We start from the raw sequence: 16555 nt of genomic DNA, 5'->3' as shown, positions 1-16555 counted from the left end.
TCATACTCTGCTTTCTTGCACATTGTTATCTTCCAAGAAACCAGTGATTCTTCGCCAGTGGCTGTTGGGGTTCTTGGAGTCAGCCACGGGGGACGCGTCTCTAAGATGGTCTTCGTCGCTTTGGTCCTTAGCGAAATGTACAAACACCTTGCGGGGGAAGGGGGAGGGGAGATAATCACCACTCTATTCTCACATGATGTTCTGTGCGACCTCGAGCTGGTCACATGATGCCAAACTACACATGAACACATGAAACTGCCTTATACTGAATCAGACCCTCGGTCCATCAAATTCAGTATTGTCTACTCAGACTGGCAGCGACTCTCCAGGGTCTCAGGCAGAGGTCTTTCACATCACCTCCTTGCCTAGTCCCTTTAACTGGAGATGCCGGGAATTGAGCCTGGGACCTTCTGCATCCCAAGCAGATGCTTTACCACTGAACCACGCCCCCCCCCCCCCGAATTGGTTTTAGGGATGTTGCTTGAACACATGAAACTGCCTTATACTGAATTAGACTCTTGGTCCATCAAAGTCAGTATTGTCTGCTCAGACTGGCAGCGGCTCTCCAGGGTCACAGGCGTAGGTCTTTCACATCACCTACCTGCCTGGTCCCTTTAACTGGAGATGCCGGGGATTGAACCTGGGACCTTCTGCATGCCAATCACTGAGCCACGGCCCCTCCCCCTGTGGGAACCCCGAGAAGATCCGAGCCCCGGCACCCTTGAGAAGGCCTCCTGTCTTGGCAGCAGACCCTCCTCCTCACCTGGTCGAGGGTGGTCTGTGAGACGGAGTAGTCTTCTATGTGGTAGGTACCCTGGTGAGCCGAGAGGACACCGAAGATCTTGGCCAGGGAACAGCCACGAGACGGCAGTTGGTACTGGAGGGTGCAGTGGTGTTTCTCCTTGAGAATTATGCTGGGGAAGGCGTCCCAGATGAACTTCTCCAGGGGACCTAGGTCTGGGTTGGCCCCGGAGACCCGAAGCACGATAGTGTATCCATCTCCGAACCTAGGGCAGAAGGACACGGGCGGCTTTAGCAGGGTCTTTACAAAAAAACACTCTTTCAGGTGTAAGAGATCACATCCCTCTGCTCTACATAGCAAAGGGCGGAGATTTAGAATCATAGAGTCAGAGTTGGAAGGGGCCATAGAGGCCATCTAGTCCAACCCCCTGCTTAATGCAGGATCAGCCTAGAGCATCCCTGACAAGTGCTTGTCCAGCCTCTGCTTAAAGACTGCCAGCCAGAGGGGCTCACCACCTCCCTAGGCAGCCGATTCCACTGTTGAACAACTTTTACTGTAAAAAAATTCCCCTAATATCCGGCCAGTACCTTTCTTCCCACAATTCAAACCCATTATTGCGAGTCCTATCCTCTGCTGCCAACAGGAACAGCTCCCTGCCCTCCTCTAAGTGACAGCCCTTCAAATATTTAAAAAGAGCAATCTTGTCCCCCCTCAACCTCCTCTTCTCCAGACTAAACATTCCCAACACCTGGTTCTCCAGATCAGAGTCCACCGCTCCAAACCACCGCTCTTAACCACTACACCACGCTGGCTCTCCAGCTGAACTGATCCAGCAGGGCTCTTCTGATGTTCTTATGAAGATCTTGGTCTCTGTGCCCAATTTGTTGCTCCTCCAGAGGAACTGGTTGGCCAGTGTGTAAGGGGGGATGCTGGACTAGATGGACCCTCACTGGTCTGATCCAGCAGGGCTCTTCTGATGTTCTGGGCGACCTCGAGCTGGTCACACTCTGTCAGCCTAACTTACCTCGCAGGGTTTGTCGTGAGGATGAAGACGGAGGAGGGAAGAAAGACGTACGCCGCTTGGGGGTCTCCCTTGGGGAGAAAGGTGGCGTACAAACGAACCAAATAAATAAAAACGAATCAGTAAAATAAGTACCTGTTCTTCAGGTGCTGCACGCTCCCCAGGCATCGAAACCGGCCATTCACCAGGATGGCCATTCGGGTGCACAGGGCCTCACATTCCTCCATGCTGTCGGGGAAAACGAAATAGATCCAAATGGAAAAAAAGAGGGTTTTTGCATCTCCCAAAGCTGTGCCCTACCTTGTTTCAGCTTCCTATAACATGTTGTCCTATGTATTTATTTTATTTACTTCCCACCTGCCTTTTTCACCAGCTAGGTAACAAAGTTTACACTACCAATATACAAAGAGGGGAGTGGTACCTGAACATAAACCGATAGAAACCAATACCACTATACAAATATGAGCCTATTTTGTATACGTTCATTAATGGTAAACTCCGTTACATCCATAAGCTTTTATACAGATATTATAATATAAATATGTAAGCTTTTGACAAGGTTTCGCGATTTTTCCTTGTTTCGCTTTTGCTTCCTCAGAACAAGGGGGAATCATGAAATCTCGCCAAAAGCTTATGTATTCATATTATAATATCTGTATAAAAGCTTATACAACGTGTAGTGGTTTAGTGGAGCCAGCGTGGTGTAGTGGTTAAGAGCGGTGGTTTAGAGCAGTGGACTCTGATCTGGAGAACCGGGTTTGATTCCCCACTCCTCCACATGAGCGGCGGAGGCTAATCTGGTGAACCGGGTTGGTTTCCCCACTCCTGCACATGAAGCCAGCTGGGTGACCTTGGGCTAGTCACAGTTCTCTCTTAACTCTCTCAGCCCTACCCACCTCACAGGGTGTCTGTTGTGGGGAGGGGAAGGTAAGGTGATTGTAAGCTAGTCTGATTCTTCCTTAAGTGGCAGAGAAAGTCGGCATATAAAACCAACTCTTCTTCTTCTTCTTATATATATAATGGAGTTTAGCATTAGAATAATAGAATCATAGTTGGAAGGGACCGCCAGGGTCATCTAGTCCAACCCCCTGCACAATACAGGAAATTCACAACTACCTCCCCCCACCGCCACACCCCCAGTGACCCCTACTCCATGCCCAGAAGATGGCCAAGACGCCCTCCCTCTCATCATCTGTCTATTAGAATGTATATAAAATAGACTCATATTTGCACAGCGGTATGGGTTTCTATTGGCTTAGGTTACAAAATTTAGCAACACAACAGCAAAAGATGTATCGCCAACATAGCAAGAGGCTCTTTTAAAAAACACACAACTAAAACCACGCTACATGTGCAAGCACAACCAGGCACGTGGTCCACTTCTTGTGGTAGCGCGCACGCGCAGCCAACCACGGCTCTGGGGCAGAGTGCATCGCCGGACACAGAGGCGCCATGCTGTCTGCAGCTGAGGGATCCCTGTGGGGCTGCGAAAGGCCTTGGGGACAGCCTCGTTCCCTGCCCGGGTGCTCCCCTTACCTGTGTGATGTGAGCACCACGGACCTGCCATCCTTGATCACACCCAGGATGCAGTTCCACAGGAAACGCTTCGCCCGCGGGTCCATCCCAGTCGTTGGCTCATCCTGGAAGCAACACCCACCCCACAAAAAGAGAAGGTTCCTTTTGCAAAAGGTCTCCGAGGCAGGGGGAAGGCCCGCCCCCCAACACTCCTAGGGTTGCCAACCTCCAGGTACTAGCTGGAGATCTCCTGCTATTACAACTGATCTGCAGCCGGTAGAGATCGATTCCTCTGGAGAAAATGGCCCCTTTGGCCGTTGGACTCTATGGCATTGAAGTCCCCTCCCTGCCCCAAACCCTGCCCTCCTAAAGCTCCGCCCCCCAAATCTCCAGGTATTTCCCAACCTGGAGCTGGCAACCCCATGACTACCCCTCAAGACAATGAGCCAAAGCGGTCGCCAGTCAAAATGGCGCCCTGAAGTCTCCACTGGGGTCGCCAACCTCCAGGTATTAGCTGGAGATCTCCTGCTGTTACAACTGATCTGCAGCTGACAGAGATCAGTTCCCCTGGAGAAAATGGCCGCTTTGGCCACTGGACTCTATGGCATTGATGTTCCCTCCCCAAACCCTGCCCGCCTCAGGGTCCACCCCAAAAACCTCCCAACAGTGGCGAAGAGGGACCTGGCAACCCTACAAAATCCACCCAGCCCACTTCACTGACCAGGAAGATGACAGGCGGCGCTCCAATGAGGGCGATGGCCGTGGACAGCTTGCGTTTGTTCCCCCCGCTGTACCGGCCGGCGGGTCTATCTGCATACTGCGTCAGGCCAAGAGTGGACAGCCCCCCCTGGACTACCTGGACATGCACGAGAAGCCCGGCAGGATCAGTCCCGTCACTCCATCAATGCGCCCCTGGGAAACCCACAAGCAAGGACGCAGCGGCCAAAGCCGCCCCCCTCCACTTAACTGCCCCCAGCAATTCATCCTCTGAGGTAGACTGCTTTGGAATATGGAGGCTTCGTTTAGCCATTGTGTCTAACACTATCGAGGGAGCAACCTTCCGTGAATACGCCTTTTGAAAATGCTCCTCTTAACAGGCTGTGGGTGTGTGCCGTCAAGTCACAGCTGACTTATGGCAACCCCGTAGGGTTTTCGAGGCAAGAGATGTCCAGAGGTGGCGTGCCACTGACATGTGGATGGGTTGTCAGAGTTCTGAGAGAACTGTGATTGGCCCAAAGTCACCCAGCAGGCTTCATGTGGAGGGAGTGGGGAAACCAAACCGATTCTCCAGATTAGAGTCCTCCCCTCTTAACCATTACACCACGGTGGCTCTCCTTGCAAGGTACAGGACTGTAATTTCAGCCAAATTTGCAGAAAATATGTCACACTCGGGGAAGGGGGGGGGGCGTCCACTTGCACATATTGGCCAGAATTTAACTCAGGAAAATGCTCTTTCACAACAACCCTGTGAAGTAGGCTAGGCTGAAGAAGAGTTGGTTTTTATATGCCGACTTTCTCTACCCCTTAAGGAAAAATCAAACCGGCTTACAATCACCTTCCCTTCCCCTCCCCACGACAGACAGGTGGGGCTGAGAGAGCTCTAAGACAGCCGTGAATAGCCCAAGGTCAAACAGCTGGCTTCATGTGGAGGAGCAGGGAATCAAACCTGGTTCTCCGGATTAGAGTCCGCTGCTCCTAACCATCGCTCGTAACCACTATACCACACTGGCTCTCACTAAGAGCAAGTGACTGGCCTTTGGTCACCCAATGCATTTCATGGCAGCGAAGGGATCTGAATCTGGGTCCAGGACATCCATTGTCCAAAACTCTAACCACTATGCTAACATTCACAATCACTGCATTTATCCCAAAGGAAGACAACACTGAATGCAAGATGACCTACTTAGAAACGTTATACACATACACAAAAACAGTTTAATTCTGTACATCCTTATCACTTGCATGCAAATGTAAGAAGAGCGCCCTATTTATCTTAACAGCACACTAAAACTTCCTTTTGGGGGAATAAAGCAATTAAAAAACAGGTTTTTTGTGGGGGGAGCAGATGACTGCAGCAATAGAGATCAGCGAAAAACAATCACGTCCATTTAAAACATCCCATAAAACCAGCCGTCTGTCAACCAAAGAACAAGAGCAGAAACGGAAACTGTCAAAGCTCTCCCCGCCCCACCCAGTAACAAAATAATCTCAGCTGAATTCCAGAAGACCAGAAGGGAAGCAGTAGGGCGAACATCCTGTGGCAGAGACTTCCACAACCCAGGGGAGTCACCACTGAAAAGGCCCTGCGTTGCATACTTCAGACCTTTGACACAGAAAAAGTCACTCCATCGAGGACCTCAGCACCTGAAAGTATGCAGAGTGCCCTTTGGTCTTCACTACTGCTGGAGTTAGAAGAGGAGTTGTTTTTTTATATGCTGACTTTCTCTCCCATTTAAAGAAGAATCAAACCGGCTTACGATCGCCTTCCCTTCCCCTCCCCACAAGAGACACCCTGTGAGGTAGGTGAGGCTAAGAGAGCTTGGAGAGAACTGTGACTAGCCCAAGGACATTGGCTGGCTTCATGTGCAGGAGTGGGGAATCGAACCCGGTTCTCCAGATTAGAGTCCGCCGCTCATGTGGAGGAGTGGGGAATCGAACCCGGTTCTCCAGATTAGAGTCCGCCGCTCATGTGGAGGAGTGGGGAATCGAACCCAGTTCTCCAGATTAGAGTCCGCCGCTCACATGGAAGAGTGGGGAATCGAACCCAGTTCTCTAGATCAGAGTCCACCGCTCTTAACCACAACTCCATACTGGCTCCAGTGGTTTCCAGTGGTGCCAGTGGTTTCCAGATGCTGCCTGCCCCACACAGAAAACTATGCTCTTACCCCAGGAATTGTGCTCTCTGGGACCCCACGCAGGCGGCAGTAGAACCGGAGGTGCTCGCGAGCCGTCAGAAGGTTGTTGATGGCGTCGAACTGGGGACAGTAGCCCATGTTTTGATGGATGGATTGCAGATCGCTAAGCACACTGGGCAGTTGGGAGGGGGGAGAGGGGAGAAGTTAGTCAGGGCAGAAGAAATCCTGAACAAACTAGCCACAAAGGCACCCGCCAACACCCTTCCGGTCACCACCCCAAACTTGGAAGCCACATCAAGCTCCCCCCAATATTCTTCCAACTCTTGTTATAAAGCATCCCTGACAGACGTCTGCCGAGGTCAGGCCCTTCTCTCTTGACAAAACACAACCACGGTCTACGGGGTACACCTGCTTACAATTCCCTGGCCGTCGTTCATCCAGTGTGGCGAGACTGGGTCATATATGGGTTGGATTTGCACCTGGTTCCCCCGCGCAGAGGAAGGAGTTCGTGAGCTGAAAAGTTCTGGAGATTGTAAAAGGTGTGTGGGGGGGGACCTGCCGCCGACAGCAGGGGCTTGATTCCTGCTTTGAAAGTCTCTTTGCTCCTCGCAAAATAAAAAAACTAGCACATCAGGGGGGAAGGGTTGGCGTTTTCCCCTCCTCCTTTCCTTGTGGTGTTAGATTTCTACTTGCGAGGAGGTTTTAAAAAACACAGGGAGGTTTCCAAAACACAGTCTTCCCGATCCAATCCATTTTACCGTCTGCCAGAAATCCCCCTCCCCACTTACCTATAGCCTTTTAGAAATGCCTCTCCCGAGGTCACCTCCGAGTCCCCCGTCAGCATTTTGAAGGTCGAAGTTTTCCCGGCACCGTTCACACCCAGGAGGCCAAAACACTGCAAAGCGGGGACAGATGCGCTTTAAAGTTTGAAAGCAAACTGTTTCCCCCACACACACACACCCACTCTAAGTTTTTCCTTCCCGACATCACACAAACACCCCACTGGGTTTCCCGGAGCGCCACGATGGACCAGGTTGGACTCCCACTTCTTGTGCAAGAACCCAGAGGGGTAGCCTGTTGCAGCCCAAACAGCGAAGAGCCTTGTGGCAGTGTGGTGGAGTGGTTAAGAGCGGTGGACTCTGATCTGGAGAACTGGGTTCGATTCCCCACCCCTCCCCACAACAGACACCCTGTGAGGCTGGTGGGGCTGAGAGAGCTCTAAGAGAGCTGTGACTAGCTCAAGGTCACCCAGCCGGCTTCATGTGGAGGAGCAGCCCGGTTCGCCAGATTAGAGTCCACCGCTCATGCGGAGGAGTGGGGAATCGAACCCAGCTCTCCAGATTAGAGTCTGCACCTGTTAACCCCTACTCCATACTGGCTCTGGACCAGATAGCCCCCCCCCCTGTTTGTTCCAGCAGGGCTCTTCTGATGTAAGGAAGGTAGATTACCTCTCCTGGAGGGATCCCCACGCACAAACGGTCCACGGCTGGCTTCCTGTTCCTCCGGTAAACCTGGAGACGGGACACCCGAGCCGGTCAACTGGGAACCCACACACTCCTCCATCCTGTTCCTCATCGGAGCCCCTCTGGCCCAGCCGAATAGCCCCGGGCCATCACTGGGGCGAGCCAGCAGTTCCAAGCCCTCCCGCACTGCTGAGACCAGCTCGTCAGTAGCCTCGGCCGCGGACTCAAAACCACAGCACGTTCCAAGAGGCAGAGAGGTTGAGGGGTTAGACGTCGGAACAGGATAGGAGAGACCTGGGTTCAAACTCCGGCTTGGCCATGAAGCTCTCACCCGGATCAACATCACAGAGTGGTTGTGGGAATAAAACGGGGGAGAGGAGAAAGATGTGCATCAATGTATGTGTGTGTGCGGGGGGTGGGGGGTGGTGAGTAAAAGCACGAGCGATATTTTAAGCTGGGAGGGAAGTAAAAATAATTTCTGTCGACCCTGCTTTCGGAACCACGGAGCAGCACCTGCCCTGACCTGAATGGCCCAGGCTAGCCTGATCTCATTAGGTACTGGAAGCTAAGCAAGGTCAGCCCCGGTTAGGACTTGGATGGGAGACCACCAAGGAAGTCCAGGGTTGCTATGCAGAGGTAGGCAATGGCAAACCACCTCTGAACATCTCTTGCCCTGACCTGGATGGCTCAGGCTAGGCTGATCTTGTCAGATCTCAGAAGCTAAGCAGGGTCGGCCCTGGTTAGAACTTGGATGGGAGACCACCAAGGAAGTCCAGAGTCGCTACGGAGAGGCAGGCAATGGCCAAATCACCTCTGTATGTATTTTCCTCTGACCTGGATGGCCCAGGCTAGCCTGATCTCATTCAATCTCAGAAGCTAAGCAGGGTTGGCCCTGGTTAGTACTTGGAGGGGAGACCCCCAAGGAAGTCCAGAGTTGCTACGCAGAGGCAAGCAATTGGAAACCACCTTTGTATATCTTTTGCCCTGACCTGGATGGCCCAGACTAGCCTGATTTCATAAGATTTTGGAAGCTGAGCAGGGTCAACCCTGGTTAGCCCTTGGATGGGAAACCACCAAGAAGTCCAGGTTTGTTACCCAGAGGCGGGCAATGGCAAAAACCCCTCTGAATGTCTCTTGCCTTAAAACCCGGCTGTCATAAATTGGGTGCGACTTGACGGCAATTTACACATGCACCCCCACACATCCAAACTGGTCCCGCACCAGAACCACACTGCCCTGGCTCCACTCACAGAACAACTTTAGTTTTAGTTACTGAGCAGGGCTTAAAAAACAAACCAACTCAGACGGGCCAACTCCACCTTTGTCAGGTCTTGGAGCACCAAGATGTCTCCCCGGTGCTTCCTGCTCACAATCCTCTTCCGTTCTTTGGCCACGTCCTCATCCTCCTCCTCCAGGGGAGGCAGCTTGACAGGGAAAGGCCTTGAGAGAGAAGAGAGACAGGAGACAGGAGACAGGAGACAGGAGACAGGAGACAGGAGAGGAGAGAAGAAGAGAGGAGAGGAGAGGAGAGAGAAGAGAACGGAGAGAGGGGAGGGAAGAGAACAGGAGAAGAGGGAAGAGAACAGGAGAAGAGGGAAGAGAAGAGAAGAGGGAAGAGAAGAGAAGAGAAGAGAAGAGAAGAGAAGAGAAGAGAAGAGAAGAGAAGAGAAGAGAAGAGAAGAGAAGAGAGGAGGGGAGGGGAGGGGAGGGGAGAGGAGGGGAGGGGAGGGGAGGGAAGAGAGAACAGGAGAGGAGAGAAAGGAGAGAGAAGAGGAAGAGAGGAGAGAGAAGAGAAGAGGTCAGCTCCCAGCGCTTTCTGCTATCCCCCAATGCCGACATCCCTGTTTGCACAGGCACCTGCCCGGGGCCCTGTATGTGGCAACCCCATCCTCAAAAAGGAGAGGGGGACTGAAACCCAGAGCGGTAACTGCCTTGATTTTTTTTTTAGCAGCAAGGAGGAACACAGTCATCAATAACTAAACTAACAGCATTAAGACTGTAAGCTCCTCTGGGCGGGGACCTGCCTCCTTTGCTGACGATATCTGGCGCCCAGAGATCAGCTGCATGGATTTCAAGCGCAGCTGCATGAAGGAATCAACCTTCAGCAGAGAGGAAGGGAAGCACCTTTGATCTTGCTTTGGCAAGACCGCCAACTTAATGTCCCCGGCTGCCACATGCATGAAGACATGAACTCATGAAGCTGCCTTATACCGAATCAGACCCTTGGTCCATCAAAGCCAGTATTGTCTACTCAGACCGGCAGCGGCTCTCCAGGGTCTCAGGCAGGGGTCTTTCATATCACCTACTTGCCTAGTCCCTTTAACTGGAGATGCCGGGGATTGAACCTAGGACCTTCTGCATGCCAAGCAGATTCTCGACCACTGAGCCACGGCCCCTGCACCCATTAACATCCCCGGCTGCCACACGCATGCTGCTCTCACCGGAGATGGATGAAGAATTTGTACTGCACCAGGATGGTGAAGATGAAAAAGATGACCCCTTCAACAGCCATGGCAAAGATATTTTTCCCGGCCAGGTCCCAGCTGAGCGGAGAAATAAAATGCTTGTCGCCTGGGAGAGGAGAAACGAAAGGTGAAAAGAAAGCGACCCCCACTGGTAGGACGACGTATTTTCCATAATCCAGTTAAGAACATCTATAAGGTATTGTCGAAGGCTTTCACGGTCAGAGTTCATTGGTTCTTGTAGGTTATCCGGGCTGTGTAACCGTGGTCTTGGAATTTTCTTTCCTGACGTTTCGCCAGCAACTGTGGCAGGCATCTTCAGAGTAGTAACACTGAAGGACAGTGTCTCTCAGTGTCAAGGGTGTAGGAAGAGTAATATATAGTCAGAAAGGGGTTGGGCTTGAGCTGAGTATTGTCCTGCAAAAGTATTGTCCTGTAAGTATCAAGATAATGTGCTAATGAGGGTATGGTATGTTAATATGGAACCATTGTATCCTGAAGTGATCTGTTAATGTGTGTAATCCAAAGCTAATCTGTATGGCTATTGTTGAATGTTGTCTTTGTCTGGAGGTTTTTCAGGGCAGGAAGCCAAGCCTTATTCATTCTTAAACTCTCCTCTTTTCTGTTAAAGTTGTGCTGATGTTTATGAATTTCAATGGCTTCTCTGTGCAATCTGACAAAATAGTTGGTAGAATTGTCCAGTCTTTCAGTGTCTTGGAATAAGACCCTGTGTCCTGTTTGTGTCAGTCCATGTTCAGCCACTGCTGATTTCTCAGGTTGGCCAAGTCTGCAGTATCTTTCATGTTCTTTTATCCTTGTTTGTATGCTGCGTTTTGTGGTCCCGATGTAAACTTCTCCACAGCTGCAAGGTATACGATATACTCCTGCAGAGGTGAGGGGGTCTCTTTTGTCTTTTGCTGATCGTAGCATTTGTTGTATTTTCTTGGTGGGTTTAAACACTGTTTGTAGGTTATGTTTTTTCAAAAGTTTCTCCATCCTATCAGTGACCCTGCCACATACAAAAAACTAAAACGAGATCCAACTTGCAAAATTACCAGGAAAACTAGCATTCTGATCAAGAATTCCACTCTTCATCCCGACACACACAGAAAACTATGCAAGACTGAAGCACAACCACCACGATTATATGGACTACCTAAAATTCATAAGGATTCCGTTCCACTCCGACCCATCGTGAGTGCCATTGGTTCCCCAACATATGAATTAGCTAAATATTTGACCACCCTCCTACAGGACCACATTGGAAAAACCACTTCTTACATCAAAGATTCAACTCACTTCATCAACAAAATCAGTCCGTTAAGACTCAATCCAAAGGATATATTAATCAGTTTTGATGTTGTATCCCTCTTTACCAAGGTTCCAGTAAAAGACACAATCTCATTGATTAACCAGATTTTTCCAGAAGATATAACAGCCTTATTTCACCATTGTTTGACAACAAGTTATTTCCTATGGGATCAAGAATTTTATGAACAGATTGATGGAGTAGCTATGGGAAGTCCACTCAGTCCAGTAATAGCAAACTTTTACATGGAATATTTTGAAAAGACAGCATTAGAATCAGCACCTTACAAACCTACAGTCTGGTTCAGGTTCGTAGATGATACATTTACCATTTGGAGCCATGGTGAAGAAAAATTAATGGACTTTCTAAACCATCTTAATAATATCCATCCAAACATTCAGTTTACCATGGAAAAGGAAATTGAGGGTAAACTCCCATTTCTTGACACCCTTGTCATCCGTAAATCAAACCTTCAGTTAGGTCACAAGGTCTACCGGAAACCAACTCACACAGATCGCTACTTACACAAAAACTCCAACCACCACCCCCGACAGAAAAGAGGAATAATCAAAACATTAATGGACCGTGCAAGACGGATCTGTGAACCACAGTTTCTCAAGGAAGAAACTAATCATCTAAATCATGCACTGCTAGCAAACGGCTACTCCAAGAATGAAATCAGAAGGGCCATTAAACCAAACAAAAATCAGAAAACTCAAGAAAAACAGTCTCCCATAGGAAAGGTATTCTTGCCATTTATTAAAGGAGTCACTGATAGGATGGAGAAACTTTTGAAAAAACATAACCTACAAACAGTGTTTAAACCCACCAAGAAAATACAACAAATGCTACGATCAGCAAAAGACAAAAGAGACCCCCTCACCTCTGCAGGAGTATATCGTATACCTTGCAGCTGTGGAGAAGTTTACATCGGGACCACAAAACGCAGCATACAAACAAGGATAAAAGAACATGAAAGATACTGCAGACTTGGCCAACCTGAGAAATCAGCAGTGGCTGAACATGGACTGACACAAACAGGACACAGGGTCTTATTCCAAGACACTGAAAGACGGGACAATTCTACCAACTATTTTGTCAGATTGCACAGAGAAGCCATTGAAATTCATAAACATCAGCACAACTTTAACAGAAAAGAGGAGAGTTTAAGAATGAATAAGGCTTGGCTTCCTGCCCTGAAAAACCTCCAGACAAAGACAACATTCAACAATAGCCATACAGATTAGCTTTGGATTACACACATTAACAGATCACTTCAGGATACAATGGTTCCATATTAACATACCATACCCTCATTAGCACATTATCTTGATACTTACAGGACAATACTTTTGCAGGACAATACTCAGCTCAAGCCCAACCCCTTTCTGACTATATATTACTCTTCCTACACCCTTGACACTGAGAGACACTGTCCTTCAGTGTTACTACTCTGAAGATGCCTGCCACAGTTGCTGGCGAAACGTCAGGAAAGAAAATTCCAAGACCACGGTTACACAGCCCGGATAACCTACAAGAACCAATCTATAAGGTATTTTGTTAAAATGTTCAACTTTGGACCTCATGGTTGTAAGACTGCTGTTGCCAGCATGTCCACAAGCAGTCAGCGTGGTGTAGTGGTTAAGAGCAGTGGTTTGGAGGAGGTGGGCCTGAGAGAGTTCGGAGAGAACTGTGACTAGCCCAAAATCACCTAGCAGGCTTCACGAGGAGGCATATGGGGAATTGAACCCGGTTCTCCAGATTAGAGTCGGCCGCTCATGTGGAGGAGGGGGGAACTGAACCCGGTTCTCCAGACTGGAGTCCACTGCTCCTAACCACTCCACCACGCTGGATCCTCGCCGTCACTCACCGAACCTCTCAAAGGCGTCGGCCATGGCTTGGTTTTTCACCATGTCGATCAACCCCCGGCCTAGGCAGAAGTGGGGAAAGACCAAGAAGACTTTCTTCAAGATGACGTTGATGTCGTTCAGTTTCTGCTCCGAAAAGACAAAAAAGGGGTGCCAACCAGACTTCCGTTATTACGCACAAAGGGAGAATTACAAATTTCTAGACTTCAGGGAGGGCCGTTCGAGCAAATCGATCCAGCTTAAAACAGGTTTCGACCCAGCTGTTTGCTAGGTTAAGAATTTCTAAGAGGTTTGTCATTGACTCATTTATTAGATATAGAATCATAGAGTCATAGAGCTGGAAGGGACCACCAGCGTCATCTAGTCCAATTCCCTGCACAATGCAGGAAATTCACAACTACCTCCCCCTCCCACACACCCCAGTGACCCCCTACTCCATGCCCAGAAGATGGCCAAGATGCCCTCCCTCTCATGATCTGCACAAGGTCATAGAATCAGCATTGCTGACGGATGGCCATCTAACTTCTTCTTAAAAACCTCCAGGGAAGGAGAGCTCACCACCTCCCAAGGAAGCCTGTTCCACCGAGGAACCGCTCTGACTGTTAGAAAATTCTTCCTAATGTCTAGACAGAAACTCTTTTGATTTAATTTCAGACTGTTGACTCAATTTGCATATTACCAACTGTACCTTGAGTTGATCAGTGGGGGATAGTCTAACGCTCTCTAGTAGTCGGAGGTTTAAAAGACTGCTCAAACTCTAGGACCCAGATAGCTGGGGGTACAATTCCCCTCCCCTCCCCCCTCCCCACCACCAGAAGCCTCAAGGGTCCCACGGCCCACCTTATCCGTAAAGAGTTCAAGGACGAAAGTCGCCACACTGCCGTTGATCCCAATAAAGAGGTTGATGCACGTCAGGGCCACGTAAGCCGTGCTGGGGACACTGAAGAAGAAGGAGGCTGGGTACATCAGGGGTGTGATCGACCAGCTGACGGGGTTGGGGAGACAAGGAGAGAGAGAAATCTGTGTGATCGATCTCCCATTTCCCGCGGAGGAACCCAAGTATGGCTTTTCCATGCTCCTTTGAGCCTTGCTGGGGATAAGGTGCAATCTGCTCCCTTCTCGGCAACGCCGCGCGCATACAAGAGAGAGGACAGGGGGAACTGGGGAGCCTCCTTCCCAGAACCCCCGCCCCAATCTACAGTTGCCCCTCTCCTCTCGTTCAGTTCACAAGCGACATTTCGTAGGCTTTTGCTGCACCATATATGTGTTCTATGTGTTAGTAGATTTTAACCTGTAATAACAACAACATATAATATAATATAATATAATATAATCTCATCTCATCTCATCTCATCTCATCTATCTCATATATTATATTATATTATATTATATTATATTATATTATTAATTATATTATATTTAGGATTTTATAGGGCCATTTTAAAATGTTTTAATGGACCTGTAGTTTGATTTAATACTACTTTTGTAGTTTGCAAGCCACTCTGAGCCCAGCTTTGGCTGGGGAGAGAGGGGTAATAAATGAAAATAATAATAATAACGATAATAATATTATTAATGTTAATATTATTATCGTTATTATTATTATTTTCATTTATTACCCCTCTCTCCCCAGCCAAAGCCGGGCTCAGAGTGGCTTGCAAACAATAAAAGTCCTATTAAATCAATAAAAGCATTTTAAAATGGCCCTGTAAAATCCTATAAACATATTAAATTACCTAGGCGCCTCTGAAGTACAAATCGCAACACCCACAAACTTCAGCTAGGTGAGCAGGTGGAAAATACCAGGTGGAATACAGAAGCAGAGTTGGTTTTTATATGCCAACTTTCTCTACCATTTAAGGGAGACTCAAACCGGTTTACAGTCACCTTCCCTTCTCCTCCCCACAACAGACACCCTGTGAGGTAGGTGGGGCTGAGAGAGCTGTGACTAGCCCAAGGTCACCCAGCTGGCTTTATGTGGAGGAGTGGGGAAACCAACCCAGTTCACCAGATTAGCTTCCGCTGTTCATGTGGAGGAGGGGGGAATCAAACCCGGTTCTCCAGATTAGAGTCCACCACTCCAAACCACTGCTCTTAACCACTACACCACGCTGGCTCTCACATATATAGACATTGTGCACTGACATAACCTTTTAATTGTTTTCCTTTTAATTGTATAACTTTTGGCCTCGAATGTTTCTTTCTTCTTGACCTTTTGGGTACTTAATTCACAAGCGACGTACCCTGTTCAACCTTCGCCTCCCGTGCGGCCAAGGGCCGACCGTGATTCCCCATCGCCCTGGTCTTACCCGTAGAGAAGGAGCAGCAGAATTAGGGTCGGGAGGTTAGCCGGCGACACATAGGACTTCTGCTGGAAGCAGATGAAGATCAGGACCACCAGAACGGCCGGAACGAGATAATTGCACTGCGGGGAAGAGGCGAGGGAAGGTCAGCCCCTCTTTGGGGAGGGGGGCAAAGAGCCAGCACGCAGTTCCAGAAGAAGGTGGGTGGCTCCCCACTCGAGCATGTGTCCCAGCCAGCCACCATAGCTCTTTTAACAAGGAAAAGGAGTAGACAGTAAGCAAAATCCAAAAGTAATGGCTGTGAACAATCACTGTGTAGTGAAGTGCATGGACCAGTTGGCCTTACCAATTAAACAAACTGATTGCTCTGAGCTTTCTTTACGATCCCGGCATGTTAAATAAGCTTTGAAGCCTTATGTTAAGCATTTCGATAACCCTGGTCATAGAAGGGTTTTCACCTTATTAAGGTAAGCAGCGATTCTTGAAGGAAAGTAATAGAGGTTTACCATCTAAAGAATGTGTATGTTTATGTGGAGATGGGAATATTGAGCCTCTAGAGCCTGCCCTGCCCTGGATGGCCCAGGCTAGCCTGATCTCGTCAGATCTCAGAAGCTAAGCAGGGTCAGCCCTGGTTAGTATTTGGATGGGAGACCACCAAGGAATACCAGGGTTGCTGTGCAGAGGAAGGCACTGGCAAACCACCTCTGTTGGTCTCTTGCCATGAAAACCCCAAAAAAGGGGTCGCCATAAGTTGGCTGCGACTTGAAGGCACTTTACACACACACCAGAGCATATCCTACTTGATTTTAAGACCTATAGTCATATTACGGAAATTCTGATTACCCTTATAATTTCTCGCCATCCTGGGAAAAATAGGACTATTCTCTCAGTTATGCTAGCAGATAAGAATCAAGAGATCACTTTTAAAGTCGCCAAATCTGGATGGATAGCCGATATGACTAGGAAAACTTGGGTAAGCCATAAACAGACTTTGTAGCTATAATTTTATTCTGTATA

General features: G+C 49.0%; 1 protein-coding gene across 1 annotated transcript in view; it reads right to left on the bottom strand.

Annotated features, from left to right (window-relative positions):
* Window positions 1-16555, bottom strand: part of ABCA7 (ATP binding cassette subfamily A member 7) — an 82341-nt gene continuing 65786 nt past the window's right edge. Inside the window, exons 36-48 of the mRNA XM_056867660.1 lie at window positions 15545-15660; window positions 14076-14220; window positions 13238-13361; window positions 10038-10167; window positions 8916-9036; window positions 7582-7644; window positions 6922-7028; window positions 6164-6305; window positions 4000-4134; window positions 3300-3403; window positions 1899-1991; window positions 764-1007; window positions 1-147 (exon numbers count right to left, since the gene is read on the bottom strand). Of these exons, the coding sequence (XP_056723638.1) occupies window positions 1-147; window positions 764-1007; window positions 1899-1991; window positions 3300-3403; window positions 4000-4134; window positions 6164-6305; window positions 6922-7028; window positions 7582-7644; window positions 8916-9036; window positions 10038-10167; window positions 13238-13361; window positions 14076-14220; window positions 15545-15660 (1671 nt within the window). The remainder of the gene's footprint in view (window positions 148-763; window positions 1008-1898; window positions 1992-3299; window positions 3404-3999; window positions 4135-6163; window positions 6306-6921; window positions 7029-7581; window positions 7645-8915; window positions 9037-10037; window positions 10168-13237; window positions 13362-14075; window positions 14221-15544; window positions 15661-16555) is intronic.

Source organism: Euleptes europaea, chromosome 2, assembly GCF_029931775.1.
Source record: "Euleptes europaea isolate rEulEur1 chromosome 2, rEulEur1.hap1, whole genome shotgun sequence".
In the NCBI taxonomy this organism is placed as follows: domain Eukaryota; kingdom Metazoa; phylum Chordata; class Lepidosauria; order Squamata; family Sphaerodactylidae; genus Euleptes; species Euleptes europaea.
This window is presented reverse-complemented; position numbering and strand designations above follow the sequence as displayed.